This window comes from Plutella xylostella, chromosome 16, assembly GCF_932276165.1.
Source record: "Plutella xylostella chromosome 16, ilPluXylo3.1, whole genome shotgun sequence".
Lineage (NCBI taxonomy): Eukaryota > Metazoa > Arthropoda > Insecta > Lepidoptera > Plutellidae > Plutella > Plutella xylostella.
This window is the reverse complement of record NC_063996.1, coordinates 2749385-2763743: the sequence shown is the minus strand read 5'-3', so window position 1 is coordinate 2763743 and position 14359 is coordinate 2749385. Positions and strand designations below refer to the sequence as shown.

Below are 14359 nucleotides of genomic sequence, written 5' to 3'. Positions count from 1 at the left end.
GAAAATGACCCATTTGTTGGTTGGCATGTAAACAAAGTTTAAATGTCACTTGTCAGTGTCATTTATGTTTTTTTTCGAGACTCAGGCAATAGACAAAAAAAAAATTGAGCCTAATATGTGACGTCACTTCCGGTTTTATAATAATTAACTTTAAAGTTAAAAATAACATGCAAAAATTTATGTATATACAAAATTAAAAAATACGGGTCCACTAATTTTCTATAAACTTTCCGAATAACTAATAAAAATATAGGGTAAAGAAAATGAAATGTTGTCCATTTAGATTACATTTTACACTAACGAACTCATTGTTTGTGACCTCTGCGGTGTATTTACGAGTGTGAAATAGGCACCTAACCCTCGAGATAAGATTACAATTCTCACTCACTGTGCATAGTTTGATACATAAATCATTGGGTTTATTCTGAAGGCAGAATGCTCAAATTCTTCTTTTAAGTTTAAATGAAGAATGATTAAATTTATTCGTAGTTTTAATTAATTATCAGTTTGATGTTTTAATTTCAAACTACATATATTATATTTGGTAAAAATACCTCTCCGAGCCACACTAGTAGCTAAATTATAGTTTAAATGTATCTCTGTATGTCTCAGCCGTGTACGTAATTCTCAGACAAATAACAATTTCATGCTAAAGTCCGGAGCTAGCGATACAAATGTTTACCTCTCGTACAGTGGAAAAGTTTGAGAACAGCACATGAGCGAGAATGTTACGAATAGATTAGGCGATCACGTGTATTCTCACTTAATATTTAAATTCGATGGATGGTTAGGATTTTGATATTACCATAGTTTAAGATTGTTTAGTACCTACTTAGATTTGATTTACTGTTGATGACGATTACGAATAATGTGAGAAACTTTAAAAAATATATTTTTTATTATAATTTATTATATTGTACCAATACGGACCGATAAAAGTATAATCGAAGAGTGAGCTTAGTAACAAGTGTGGCTAATACGTAATGTACATAGCTACGTGCAGCTCAGAAACGTGCTAACCTCACCTTAGTCAGTAATATATAGCATGTCTAGCGACCCGAGCCCAATTAAAGACCTGAATATTTACAGCCTAACTAACACGTACGAAACTGCGTCCGAAATTAAACCGGCTCTGACCTTTGACATAAATAACATAAGTTAAGCTTGATGCAAGCTCATAATTATAGCTTTACTAATGGGATCTTACTTTACTAGCCAAAACATTTAAAAAAAAATCTGGTATAAGAAATATTATTTATCGTTGAAGTTTCTTCATATCGGTATACGTATAATATCAGACGTAGACTAGTGTTCGTCACCGTGGTGATCTTTAGAGAGCTGCAATGTAACTTCGTTATTCATAAAAATAACTTGCCTCTAACTTATCATTATATATGTACTTACCTTCTTTCCGGTTTATTTTCGCACTTTTGTGCTCTCGCACACAGTAATATTTTTGTAAGGATCTGCAAAACAATCGTTATTGTCATCGACAAAAGGACTTCGTGTAGAAATCTGAACAATAACCGTTTTGTTGTATCAGTTCCCAGCTCCCATTGCTGGGGACATCAGTTCATCTTGGAGACAATGGCGAGATAAACTCGTGGGGACGGATGCTCAGGGTTGCCAGTTGTCAGTGCACTGTATAATTTCCGGGTCAGTGAAAGTGGCTTGCTCAGACACACTATATGATAAGAATCAGTGAGGAAATACATACTTCTGTATTTTATAAGTTGTCCATAATTGCCTCAAATCTTAAGTTACATCTAATAACTATGTGTTTTATTGCATAATCCCGTAATCGTCCGATTCATGAGCGTGATAATCAAGTAAAAATAATTTAACTTGCAACCCTACGTCAAAACAAAACATGAAATAGCAATACATTTCTGGATGCTGACAAAAAATAAAAAGACAACATTCTGATTATAACATTTCGTTTGTTTCTAGCGTTCATTGTCTTTCGTTGGAAGTCCCCATTAACATTTTATTACGCAATACGCCGCGTTGCGGGAAACAGAGTAGTACTTGTCTCTTTTATTATTAAAACCTTATCTGAGTTAGGCATTACGTTTTTATATCAAGCAGTAACGGAAGATAAGATAGATATGTTTTTCGGGTGGCAACAAGGTTTAACTGCAGTTGTTGCGAGCCATGCCAGTACGTGTCCATTAGCAAAAGCTGCAGAGCTACAAAAACACCCGTTCTGATATTATCCTCAATAGGTATAACAATACAACCAAGTTTCATGTTATCTAAGTACCCTAATCCCACACACGTGCCACTCGACTCGAGGCTACTACAGAATTTCCGAACACAACTAAGAATATAGACAAGAATGTGTGTTTTAAAATGTACATGAACTTTTGGACGATAGCCAACCAGTCGTGTTATGAAAGCGTGCGCTAAAATAGTGAATCTAGCAATGTGCCACTCAAACGTAATTTGTTTTCTTGCATTTTTGCGCCACCGTTGCAACAGCGCTACTTGCTACGTGTAGTGCTGGCTGTTGGCAGCAGAGTCAGCTCGAATTTGATAAGGAACAAAGAGTACGGTAACTCTACGCCCGCCATTGTAATAATAAGATTACAAATAATCATGAATAACACCTATTGTTCAAGATTGTTTGAACAGTGTGACGTAAGCAGACAGATAAGGAGCTGATGTACTGCGACGCGTCTGATTTTATTTTAGTGCGCCACGTTGGCAACCACGTGCTTTCGTCTGCGATCGGGCGAGCGACGAATAATAATAAAAAATAAACAGAAGGCGATGCCGATGTGGCCGTACGGCCGGTCTGCGCCGCGCCGCGCTACAGTTAGCGCCCCCCTCCCGCGCCCCGCGCGCGCAACCTTGGCCTTCTGCCCCCCCGCATCGCCTGCCCGCGTACGCCATCTGTCAATTTGACGTTTACACGGCGTTATCGCACTTTACCTTGCCAAAAGCCAACGTGGACGGCGCCACGGCGGATGGAATGTTAAATCGTTTATTTGAAAATGTTTTACGAGAATTCCGAGTATCGTTTTTCGTTTAGGTATGCCAGCTATTTTCTCTTTTTCATTTCCCTTATTTGCAATGGTGATGTAAAAAAACTAAGTATACTTACGCACATATTCGACTGTATTTAACTGTAAAACACACAAGCTTTACCGGTTACACGAAAGGCATTTCTGAAGCAAACTGGGCACGGCCTCATTATTCAGCAGTTTAACAAAATATAAGTAGAGGAAATTTGCTGCATCATCTTGTCAGTGAGTTTAGGACATCGCATCGTAATATAACGTTTACATTAGCATTAGCACCATGAAAATACGAACAACCTTACAAAAAACTCTATGCCTATCATATTGTTTCAGACGTCCTCTATACAACAGCTTTACTCTCTATCCTGCCTTAGTTTTACCCACTTGTATAACATTAGCTGATGATCCTTTTCCTTCTTCCAGAGACAGCAGCTACGGTCGCGGCGGCGGCGCCGTGGGCGAGTACCGCGGCAACACGGCCCGGGTCTCCCTGCTGGGTTCCCCATACCTGCCACCCCCCGCGCCCCCGCAGCACCACCCGCCCCCGGCCGACCCGCCGCCCTTCAAGAAGATACGGCTCAGTGCTGACCGCTCCGCACTTACGAATGTGCCGCACCATCAGCCGCTTAGGGTTGATACTAGGGTGGGTTTCAATGACTGTTGGTTATTAGTATTAGGCTTTTCAGTACAGTTTCTCTCTAGTAGAAAGGTATATCCCGGTGGCGGTTCAGCTACCGCTGTGATTGGTGAAACGCGCATTAAACGAGTTTATCGACGTCGATAACTAACCCGTCTAGCAGCCGCTACCGGTTATTAGGATTTTCAGTACAAAGGGTTATCTATCCCCGTAGTGGTTCAGTATGCTAAATTTGGTTGTCTGTTAAATTTGGCGGTAGCCCTGTTATATGATTGTTTATTTTATTATTCTTCAATAGAACGAAGAAATACTAAAGCAATGAGTAAGAGTATTCATGTGAATAGTTGAATACTCCATTATCCAAATATGTTACACCATAGTACAGCATGAAAGAAGCACAAGCACACAATACATGAATGGCCTTTTATTAGAGAGTGCATGATTGGTCTAAATATCTGACAGTAATTGTACCAACTATGACCACTTAAATGTGATTGAGGATAGGTACAATGTTTTGATTTGTGCTTAGAATAGAAGTAGTGTTGTTTAGAGAATTGAAAAATTTTTAAATGCTTGTGTAACCATAATATTATACTTAATTGAAATAAGTGCCCCAACTTTACTTATGAAATAATTATAGGATGTAAATAAACAAGACTGCAAAGCATAGTGGCATTAAATAACCAAAATTGTATGAATTCTCTGACTATTCAACACTCATGAAGCAGATATTTAATTTGGTAACACTGTGACAACACTGTGGTAGGCAACACTGTTTGTTGTTTGTCAAAACAAAATTGTTGATTATGCAGAGTGTAGCAGCAGCTACTTAACATTTTTGTAATTATAACGCATGCATATTATAAATAAACTGCACCAAACGATACAGTGTGGTATATATTCTCTGTTGTTGTATTTAAATAGAGTCCCTGGTTACTATGTTAATGTATTGTTTGTACTATAACTATTCTCTGTATAATTTCAGGAGCCGGTGAATAGTTATAATGTGGAGATGTTATCTCCGAACCCCCCTTCGGACACGACGGTGGAAGACCAGAACTTTCGGACCACCAAGGATGATCTGCTGCAACAGATATCTAAGGTAATTACTTATTCCTACCTCCATATGTATTTGTCTTTTTGTACTCACTCTATGTTTATAATTAAAGGTATTGTTGTTTTGTTTGCATTGTTCTATATATAACATAAGAAATAAAAGTGTTTACTAAAGAAGAAATACTCAGAATCACTAAAGCAAAACACAGCGTGCATAATTATGGAATAGAGAAAGTAACACACGTATCCGATAACAGGAAATCTGGGGCGCGATTCACATCTCAACCGAAATATTTGTAAAGCGATACGAACGAGTTACGAGATGAAATCCGCAATGTTTAAAAACGCGATTCATAGCACACATACTTTGATCTCGTTTTCATATCGCTAGTTCGTATTTGGATGGCTTGAGTGAAATGAATGAAACTATATTTTTTTAATTGCCATGCAAAAATTATAAATACTACCACTAATTGTTTTAAATAATTTTGTTCCTACAATATATTTTGTTGGAATTAGTGTCGATAGCAAGTATCAAGAAACAGCTTTTTAATTCAACGTTGAAGAAATTCATAACCTGTGGCACTTTTGACAGCCGCCATGTTTTCTCCATAAAAACATTGATTTTCTTTGCTCATTTTCGTGTCAACGTAGTTTTTTTGGAAAATAAGAAGAAAGGAAGTTTAACTTACTTAGAGAAATACGACTGAGACATGTAAGTATCAATGTATTAACCTATTTTTTTTGAAATATAAATGTTACCGGTTGTAGTCAAGAAGGTATTGTAATTTACGATGTATCCAATTTCTGTTTTGAATTGTTTTAGAATCATAAACGAGGCCCGAGGTGAACACAAGCAGCAGCCGATGTGCTTGAGTAGCAGAAGGAGCAACTGCGTTGTGAGAGGGCCACGGCTTCAGCCCTCACAATGATAGCTGATTAGCTGAAGTAATGAACAGACAGGCTGCAGTCAATGAGAGGCTTCTTGAGGAGGTGTTCCTCATATGGAAATGGTAGGTTATTCCTAAATGTTTGGCTAAATAATAGAATAGAATTTAACTTCATTGTTACCCCAATAATGTCTTAGGAAAACTGGTGTTGAATATTTATGTTACAGCGTAGTTTTGTTTAGTATCTGTCTGTAATTTTTTAGAACAATATCATACTGAACTTTTCATTTTGTCTTTTCTAGGCTAATGATAGGAACAATCAAGACCAGACTTAAAGTAAAATAATACGTATACATAATTTATATCGGAATAAGTACAAAATATTTTTGTAGGTATATGTTTTAACTATAAATTGAAAATCCACAGATTTTAGCGGCGACGCAGTTGCGCGACCAGTGAAGCTCTGGCTCCGCGACCGGCGTGGAGCGCGCGGTCAGCGCGGCGCTGCTGCGGCTGCTGCGCGGGAGATTCCCGTCCCTGCGCATGCACCTGGCCTTCAATGACCTCACGCCTCTCTTCTTCCTCTTCTTCATGCGTCAATTCAAACAGAGGAGCACCTGTGATTACTGATTACCTAAGTTCCTATATACAATAATAGTTTAATAATTGTTAACAAAATATTGTATATATAAGTATTAATAATTACTTATACAAAAGGCTAAAAGCATTTTGTACCAGCCAACCTATAGGAGAGAATATGAGAAAAATAATAAGACTTTAATCTTTGATTGCCATTATCTGTAGCTTTATTAAGTGGTAAAGGGACTTAATTACTACCTATATTTTTTTAGTATTTGTGATAATTCATAGAATTTATTAGTTCTATCAATAAATAAAATATACATGCATTACAATGTGTTTAATTCATTAACTTACAATTTGCACACTGAGGGAATGTGTATGCTTTCGGTTAAAATATTCTTCCTCATTCTGCGAGGGCCTCAGGCGAAAACCCACACCAATCAAATAAATATCACTAATACAAGCTTACTATAAAGGAAAATTACGAATTCGGTAAAGATGGAAACGTATCTCGTAGGGACGGCTGTCTGGCTGAAAAATGGCTTGAAGATCTTGGAGAGATGCGTACAAGGTCAATTTCACTTTTAGCAGTATTTTCTGAAAACGATCTAACAATTTCACCCTTTTCTTCGAAAGTTTAAAATCGCTAAAACGTCAAAATATGACAGATAAGCGATATCAAAAAGTTCAACAAAAATGACATGAATCGCGTCATTCTCCATTCCGTTCATTCATTTTGCGATCTCGAAACGATCTTACTATGTAGCTTGTTTTTAGTGCCATGTGAATCGCAATTTCATAGCTCGTTCGTAAAAATCTGAAAACGAGATGAAAACGAAGTTGTTTTTTGTGACACGAATCACCCTCCAGGGGCGCGATTCACATCTCAACCGAAATATTTGTAAAGCGATACGAACGAGTTACGAGATGAAATCCGCAATGTTTAAAAACGCGATTCATAGCACACATACTTTGATCTCGTTTTCATATCGCTAGTTCGTATTTGGATGGCTTGAGTGAAATGAATGAAACTATATTTTTTTTAATTGCCATGCAAAAATTATAAATACTACCACTAATTGTTTTAAATAATTTTGTTCCTACAATATATTTTGTTGGAATTAGTGTCGATAGCAAGTATCAAGAAACAGCTTTTTAATTCAACGTTGAAGAAATTCATAACCTGTGGCACTTTTGACAGCCGCCATGTTTTCTCCATAAAAACATTGATTTCCTTTGCTCATTTTCGTGTCAACGTAGTTTTTTTTGGAAAATAAGAAGAAAGGAAGTTTAACTTACTTAGAGAAATACGAATGAGACATGTAAGTATCAATGTATTAACCTATTTTTTTTGAAATATAAATGTTACCGGTTGTAGTCAAGAAGGTATCGTAATTTACGATGTATCCAATTTCTGTTTTGAATTGTTTTAGAAACACAAGCAGCAGCCGATGTGCTTGAGTAGCAGAAGGAGCAACTGCGTTGTGAGAGGGCCACGGCTTCAGCCCTCACAATGATAGCTGATTAGCTGAAGTAGTGAACAGACAGGCTGCAGTCAATGAGAGGCTTCTTGAGGAGGGGTTCCTCATATGGAAAAAGGTAGGTTATTCCTAAATGTTTGGCTAAATAATAGAATAGAATTTAACTTCATTGTTACCCCAATAATGTCTTAGGAAAACTGGTGTTGAATATTTATGTTACAGCGTAGTTTTGTTTAGTATCTGTCTGTAATTTTTTAGAACAATATCATACTGAACTTTTCATTTTGTCTTTTCTAGGCTAATGAAAGGAACAATCAAGACCAGACTTAAAGTAAAATAATACGTATACATAATTTATATCGGAATAAGTACAAAATATTTTTGTAGGTATATGTTTTAACTATAAATTGAAAATCCACAGATTTTAGCGGCGACGCAACTGCGTGACCAGTGAAGCTCTGGCTCCGCGACCGGCGTGGAGCGCGCGGTCCGCGCGGCGCTGCTGCGGCTGCTGCGCGGGAGGATCCCGTCCCTGCGCATGAGCCTGGCCTTCAATGACCTCACGTCTCTCTTCTTCCTCTTCTTCATGCGTCAATTCAAACAGAGGAGCACCTGTGATTACTGATTACCTAAGTTCCTATATACAATAATAGTTTAATAATCGTTAACAAAATATTGTATATATAAGTATTAATAATTACTTATACAAAAGGCTAAAAGCATTTTGTACCAGCTAACCTATAGGAGAGAATATGAGAAAAATAATAAGACTTTAATCTTTGATTGCCATTATCTGTAGCTTTATTAAGTGGTAAAGGGACCTAATTACTACCTATATTTTTTTAGTATTTGTGATAATTCATAGAATTTATTAGTTCTATCAATAAATAAAATATACATGCATTACAATGTGTTTAATTCATTAACTTACAATTTGCACACTGTGGGAATGTGTATGCTTTCGGTTAAAATATTCTTCCTCATTCTGCGAGGGCCTCAGGCCAAAACCCACACCAATCAAATAAATATCACTAATACAAGCTTACTATAAAGGAAAATTACGAATTCGGTAAAGATGGAAACGTATCTCGTAGGGACGGCTGTCCGGCTGAAAAATGGCTTGAAGATCTTGGAGAGATGCGTACAAGGTCAATTTCACTTTTAGCAGTATTTTCTGAAAACGATCTAACAATTTCACCCTTTTCTTCGAAAGTTTAAAATCGCTAAAACGTCAAAATATGACAGATAAGCGATATCAAAAAGTTCAACAAAAATGACATGAATCGCGTCATTCTCCATTCCGTTCATTCATTTTGCGATCTCGAAACGATCTTACTATGTAGCTTGTTTTTAGTGCCATGTGAATCGCAATTTCATAGCTCGTTCGTAAAAATCTGAAAACGAGATGAAAACGAAGTTGTTTTTTGTGACACGAATCACCCTCCAGGGGCGCGATTCACATCTCAACCGAAATATTTGTAAAGCGATACGAACGAGTTACGAGATGAAATCCGCAATGTTTAAAAACGCGATTCATAGCACACATACTTTGATCTCGTTTTCATATCGCTAGTTCGTATTTGGATGGCTTGAGTGAAATGAATGAAACTATATTTTTTTAATTGCCATGCAAAAATAATAAATACTACCACTAATTGTTTTAAATAATTTTGTTCCTACAATATATATTGTTGGAATTAGTGTCGATAGCAAGTATCAAGAAACGGCTTTTTAATTCAACATTGAAGAAATTCATAACCTGTGGCACTTTTGACAGCCGCCATGTTTTCTCCATAAAAGCAAACATAACAAACATTGATTTTCTTTGCTCATTTTCGTGTCAACGTAGTTTTTTTGGAAAATATAAGAAGAAAGGAAGTTTAACTAACTTAGAGAAATACGACTGAGACATGTAAGTATCAATGTATTAACCTATTTTTTTTTGAAATATAAATGTTACCGGTTGTAGTTAAGAAGGTATTGTAATTTACGATGTATCCAATTTCTGTTTGAATTGTTTTAGAATCATGAACGAGATGAACACAAGCAGCAGCCGATGTGCTTGAGTTGCAGAAGGAGCAACTGCGTTGTGAGAGGGCCACGGCTTCAGCCCTCACAATGATAGCTGAAGCAATGAACAGACAGGCTGCAGTCAATGAGAGGCTTCTTGAGCAGGGGCTCCTCATATGGAAAAAGGTAGGTTATTCCTAAATGTTTGGCTAAATAATAGAATAGAATTTAACTTCATTGTTGCCCCAATAATGTGTTAGGAAAACTGGTGTTGAATATTTATGTTACAGTGTAGTTTTGTTAGTGTCTGTCTGTAATTTTTTAGAACAATATCATACTGAACATTTCATTTTGTCTTTTCTAGGCTAATGAAAGGAACAATCAAGACCAGACTTAAAGTAAAGGTAAGGTATAATACGTATACATAATTTATATCGGAATAACAAAATATTTTTGTAGGTATTTGTTTTAACTATAAATTGAATATCCACAGATTTTAGCGGCGACGCAGTTGCGCGACCAGTGAAGCTCTGGCTCCGCGACCGGCGTGGAGCGCGCGGTCCGCGCGGCGGCGGCGCTGCTGCGGCTGCTGCGCGGGAGGATCCCGTCCCTGCGCATGCGCCTGGCCTTCAATGGCCTCACACCTCTCTTCTTCCTCTTCTTCATGCGTCAATTCAAACAGAGGAGCACCTGTGATTACTGATTACCTAAGTTCCTATATACAATAATAGTTTAATAATTGTTAACAAAATATTGTATACATACTTAAGTATTAATAATTATACAAAAGGCTAAAAGCATTTTGTACCAGCCAACCTATAGGAGAGAATATGAGAAAAATAATAAGACTTTAATCTTTGATTGCCATTATCTGTAGCTTTATTAAGTGGTAAAGGGACCTAATTACTACCTATATTTTTTAGTATTTGTGATAATTCATAGAATTTATTAGTTCTATCAATAAATAAAATATACATGCATTACAATGTGTTTAATTCATTAACTTACAATTTGCACACTGAGGGAATGTGTATGCTTTCGGTTAAAATATTCTTCCTCATTCTGCGAGGGCCTCAGGCCAAAACCCACGCCAATCAAATAAATATCACTAATACAAGCTTACTATAAAGGAAAATTACGAATTCGGTAAAGATGGAAACGTATCTCGTAGGGACGGCTGTCCGGCTGAAAAATGGCTTGAAGATCTTGGAGAGATGCGTACAAGGTCAATTTCACAGTTTTTTGCAGTATTTTTTCTGAAAACGATCTAACAATTTCACCCTTTTCTTCGAAAGTTTAAAATCGCTAAAACGTCAAAATATGACGGATAAGCGATATCAAAAAATTCAACAAAAATGACATGAATCGCGTCATTCTCCATTCCTTCATTCATTTTGCGATCTCACAACGATCTTACTATGTAGCTTGGGTTTTAGTGCCATGTGAATCGCAATTTGACAACTCGTTCGTAAAAATCTGAAAACGAGATGAAAGCGACGGGGTTTTTTGTGACACGAATCACCTTCCTGTTTACATGCACCATTCATGCATTTTAGAACAGCTAGCGCCATCTGTTGATAATGATACGGAAACGATGCGAGTTCAAAGGGTCAAGGTAGAAAGCGTTGTAATGAATGCGTGGGCTCTATGTTGACTGTCTATTGTTTTTGATTTATTTTTATCACTACCTACTTGATTCATTGAAGATTTTACTTATGCAATAAATGCTTACACATATACTCGGATTTCCTGAATTTTTACGTCATAAAGTCATAATGACACTCACTAATAAAGCGGCTTTCTATTTCGAAAATACTTTAGCATGCACACAAACACTAACATTCGTGGTACCTCCCCAGGTGGACCGGGAGATGTCTCTGTCGGAGACGACGCTGTCCAAGCTGAAGAAGAAGCAGAAGGAGCTAGAGGAGGCGGCTAGCAAGCCGGCCCACGCTGAGGAGCCCGAGGAGCAGGCGCCGCGGCACACCAGCCTCGCGCACTGCATCTATGCAGACAATAGGAAGAAGGTATGCATAATTATGTCCATCTAACTAATGTCAGTTTCACGCCAGAGATGCGAGTTCGAAGCCCGGCGCTGACATGTACCAATGAGTTCTTTGAATTTAAGTACATTGTATACCAACGCTCTTATGGTGAAGAAAAATATCGTGAGGAAACCTGCCTATCTAGATTTAGCACATCAATCTAGATATTTGAACCCACTTAACTGCATTGGACCAGCGTGGTGGGAAATGGTTCAAGCTTAGAAAGGCAGTTTAGACCTAGGGGATAATGTACAAAGGTTCCATTCTAGAGAGCCAGGTGCAGGTACCTACTTATACCCCACAGAGAAAATAATAGAATATCCACCTAGCCGAATTCCGACCACGGCGGCCAGTTTCGTTGACATCAGCTGGTAGTGTGATTGGTAGTTATGAAGCTATTGCTATTACCGAATGAGTAAAAAGTGAAAGATCCTATTTTTCTACAAACATTAAAGAAGTAGACGGTATATTAAATAAGGGTTCCTAGAACTGAAGGGTGAATAGCCAACAGTATATTATGAACAAGTCATGTTTATGCTGGTAATATCAATATTTAACTTATTCATGCCATTGACTCGTGCAGCAAAAACGAGCCAGGCAATTTAAATGCTTTCCTAAGAATCGTTTTCATGCGGGCCCGCCCTGTTAAATGTTTTAGCCAGATATAGGTAATGAAAAATAAGTTATTCTTAGAATTTTATTGTACTTTGTTGTGGCTTTACACTTTTCATACTCACACAATCTTAATAGATCCCGTGAGAAGTCGGAAGTTGAAATTTGGGATTGGGATCAAAATTATTATAGACTTTTTAACTTCTTACACATACCATATTGTTTCAATTCTATTATCAGTTTATGGAGATGTTACTTCTGTTTATCCTCTGACTAATCTACAAACTATAATTAGGTTTACTATGATGTCATATCGTGTTCTTGACCAATGGCGTGACATGCCCATTGTGTCATTAACTCATTACACTGGGACGCTTCTAACTCACCTACTTTTTTTCTATTCAAGCTTATAATAGTTAACTCTCATACTAGTTTTACCTTGGTGGTTGACACACACAACTATGTATTGAATAACTCGCTGTGAATCAACGAACTTATTCAATTCATCTTATTCCCTTAGTCCCTGGTGTAATTAATTCCACACACACACACACACACACACACACACACACACACTTCATTGGTTCGGTACTAATATTTGTTCATTCACCTTTTAACTTACGTCCTTAGAGAGATGGCTGGTACTGAAAGTTCCTTTCCAGGTTAAAGTTAGCAGCCTATCTAATCCATCACAATCACACCTGTATTAAGTACTTATAATTTTTTACTGTAGCGACTAGGTCCATTGGAAGGCGCTCCAAAATAAATTAATCTTTCTTCTGCTACATCATTATCATCCGTTAATCTCCCACAGCTGCACATAAAATGCACCTGTCCTATGCCGTTGTCCTTTCTATTTCTATAAATCCCGATGGCATGAACAGCTGAACCGATTTCGCGTATTCTTATGTTGCCCCTATTTTTTATAACAAACGAGTACTCTCGCATATTTCTTATATTGATGATGGGTCACTTGACTCACTTATGTAGAACAGAATAGAATAGATATTCTTTATTTGTACACAAAAACATGGACAAAAATTACAAAAACTTAATCTAACACATATGTACAAATGGCGGCCTTATCGCTTAAAGCATTATGTATATTATTTACTAACAGAGTTATCCTTTTTTTCCCTCCCCAGGCGGCGTCAGCGCACGCGCAGCTCGCGCACCTCGGGCCGACGCTGCTGTACCCGCTGTACAACCAGCCCCAGGACACGGAGGTGTACCACGAGACCGTGCGCCGCAACCGGCTGTTCCGCCGCCGCCTGCTGGAGCACGTGCGGCGCGCGCGCCTCGAGGCCGAGCAGCGGGAGCAGGCCTTGTGTGAGTACACTAGTGCACGGGAGAAGCCTCCCCGAGTATCAACTGGGCTACATTCGGCTAACAACGTACCTGAATAGCTAATGTTTCACCACCGTGTGACAAATCATATAGACCAGCTGTAGTGTCAGGGAGAAAAAAAGACTACAAATCGACTTGGCCGCGGTGCAGGAGAAAATTTGAGGTCCCCTTGAAGGTGCGGGGTGACACGCGTGTGAAATGTGTCAAAGCACGTGACGCGCTATGCCGCTCGGTCACTATTCGTCTATAGCGGCAAGGACCCGCTCCGAATCCTCTCTTATAATTCATCGGCCGTAATTTTTACAATTACAAGCCATGTTTAATATCCTAATTATAATATTGTTTCTTATTTTCAGCGGAAGCGTATTCAAGAAGAGCAGCGGAATGGCAGAGAAGAGTAGAGCGGATAGAACAGGGACAGAAACGGAAAGCGAAAGAAGCGCGGAATAGAGAATTCTTTGAAAAGGTAACAAATAAAGGTCTTCCGACTTACAATGTTTATCAGAATCTTTTTTCTTGAAGCACTTATATTGCTATAATGCCTTTGATATGACATGTTATATATACATTTTATGGCAACCCTTAAAGGCCCACATTTAGAAGATAAGTACCATTATTTATGAGTGGCTCAAAGATGGTTCTATAATTCCTGCCAAGCTGTTAAAATCAAAAGTTA

At 37.9% G+C, this 14359-nt stretch overlaps 1 protein-coding gene and 1 long non-coding RNA gene across 4 annotated transcripts in view; both read left to right on the top strand.

The window, feature by feature from the left end:
• Positions 1–14359, top strand: part of LOC105393973 (basic helix-loop-helix domain-containing protein USF3) — a 59592-nt gene that overhangs the window by 17665 nt on the left and 27568 nt on the right. The window contains exons 3-7 of the mRNA XM_048626217.1: positions 3447–3666; positions 4646–4762; positions 11539–11706; positions 13482–13665; positions 14040–14149. Coding sequence (XP_048482174.1) covers positions 3447–3666; positions 4646–4762; positions 11539–11706; positions 13482–13665; positions 14040–14149 — 799 coding nt within the window. The remainder of the gene's footprint in view (positions 1–3446; positions 3667–4645; positions 4763–11538; positions 11707–13481; positions 13666–14039; positions 14150–14359) is intronic.
• LOC125489669 lies at positions 7495–10706 on the top strand. 3 transcript variants are annotated; one of them, XR_007267153.1, is made up of 4 exons: positions 7495–7574; positions 9647–9865; positions 10044–10083; positions 10173–10706. It is a non-coding gene; the product is annotated as an uncharacterized LOC125489669 (long non-coding RNA). The 3 variants fall into 3 exon arrangements; XR_007267152.1 differs by lacking the exon at positions 7495–7574 and adding an exon at positions 8269–9581 and having other exon boundaries at positions 9693–9865; XR_007267151.1 differs by lacking the exon at positions 7495–7574 and having other exon boundaries at positions 9602–9865.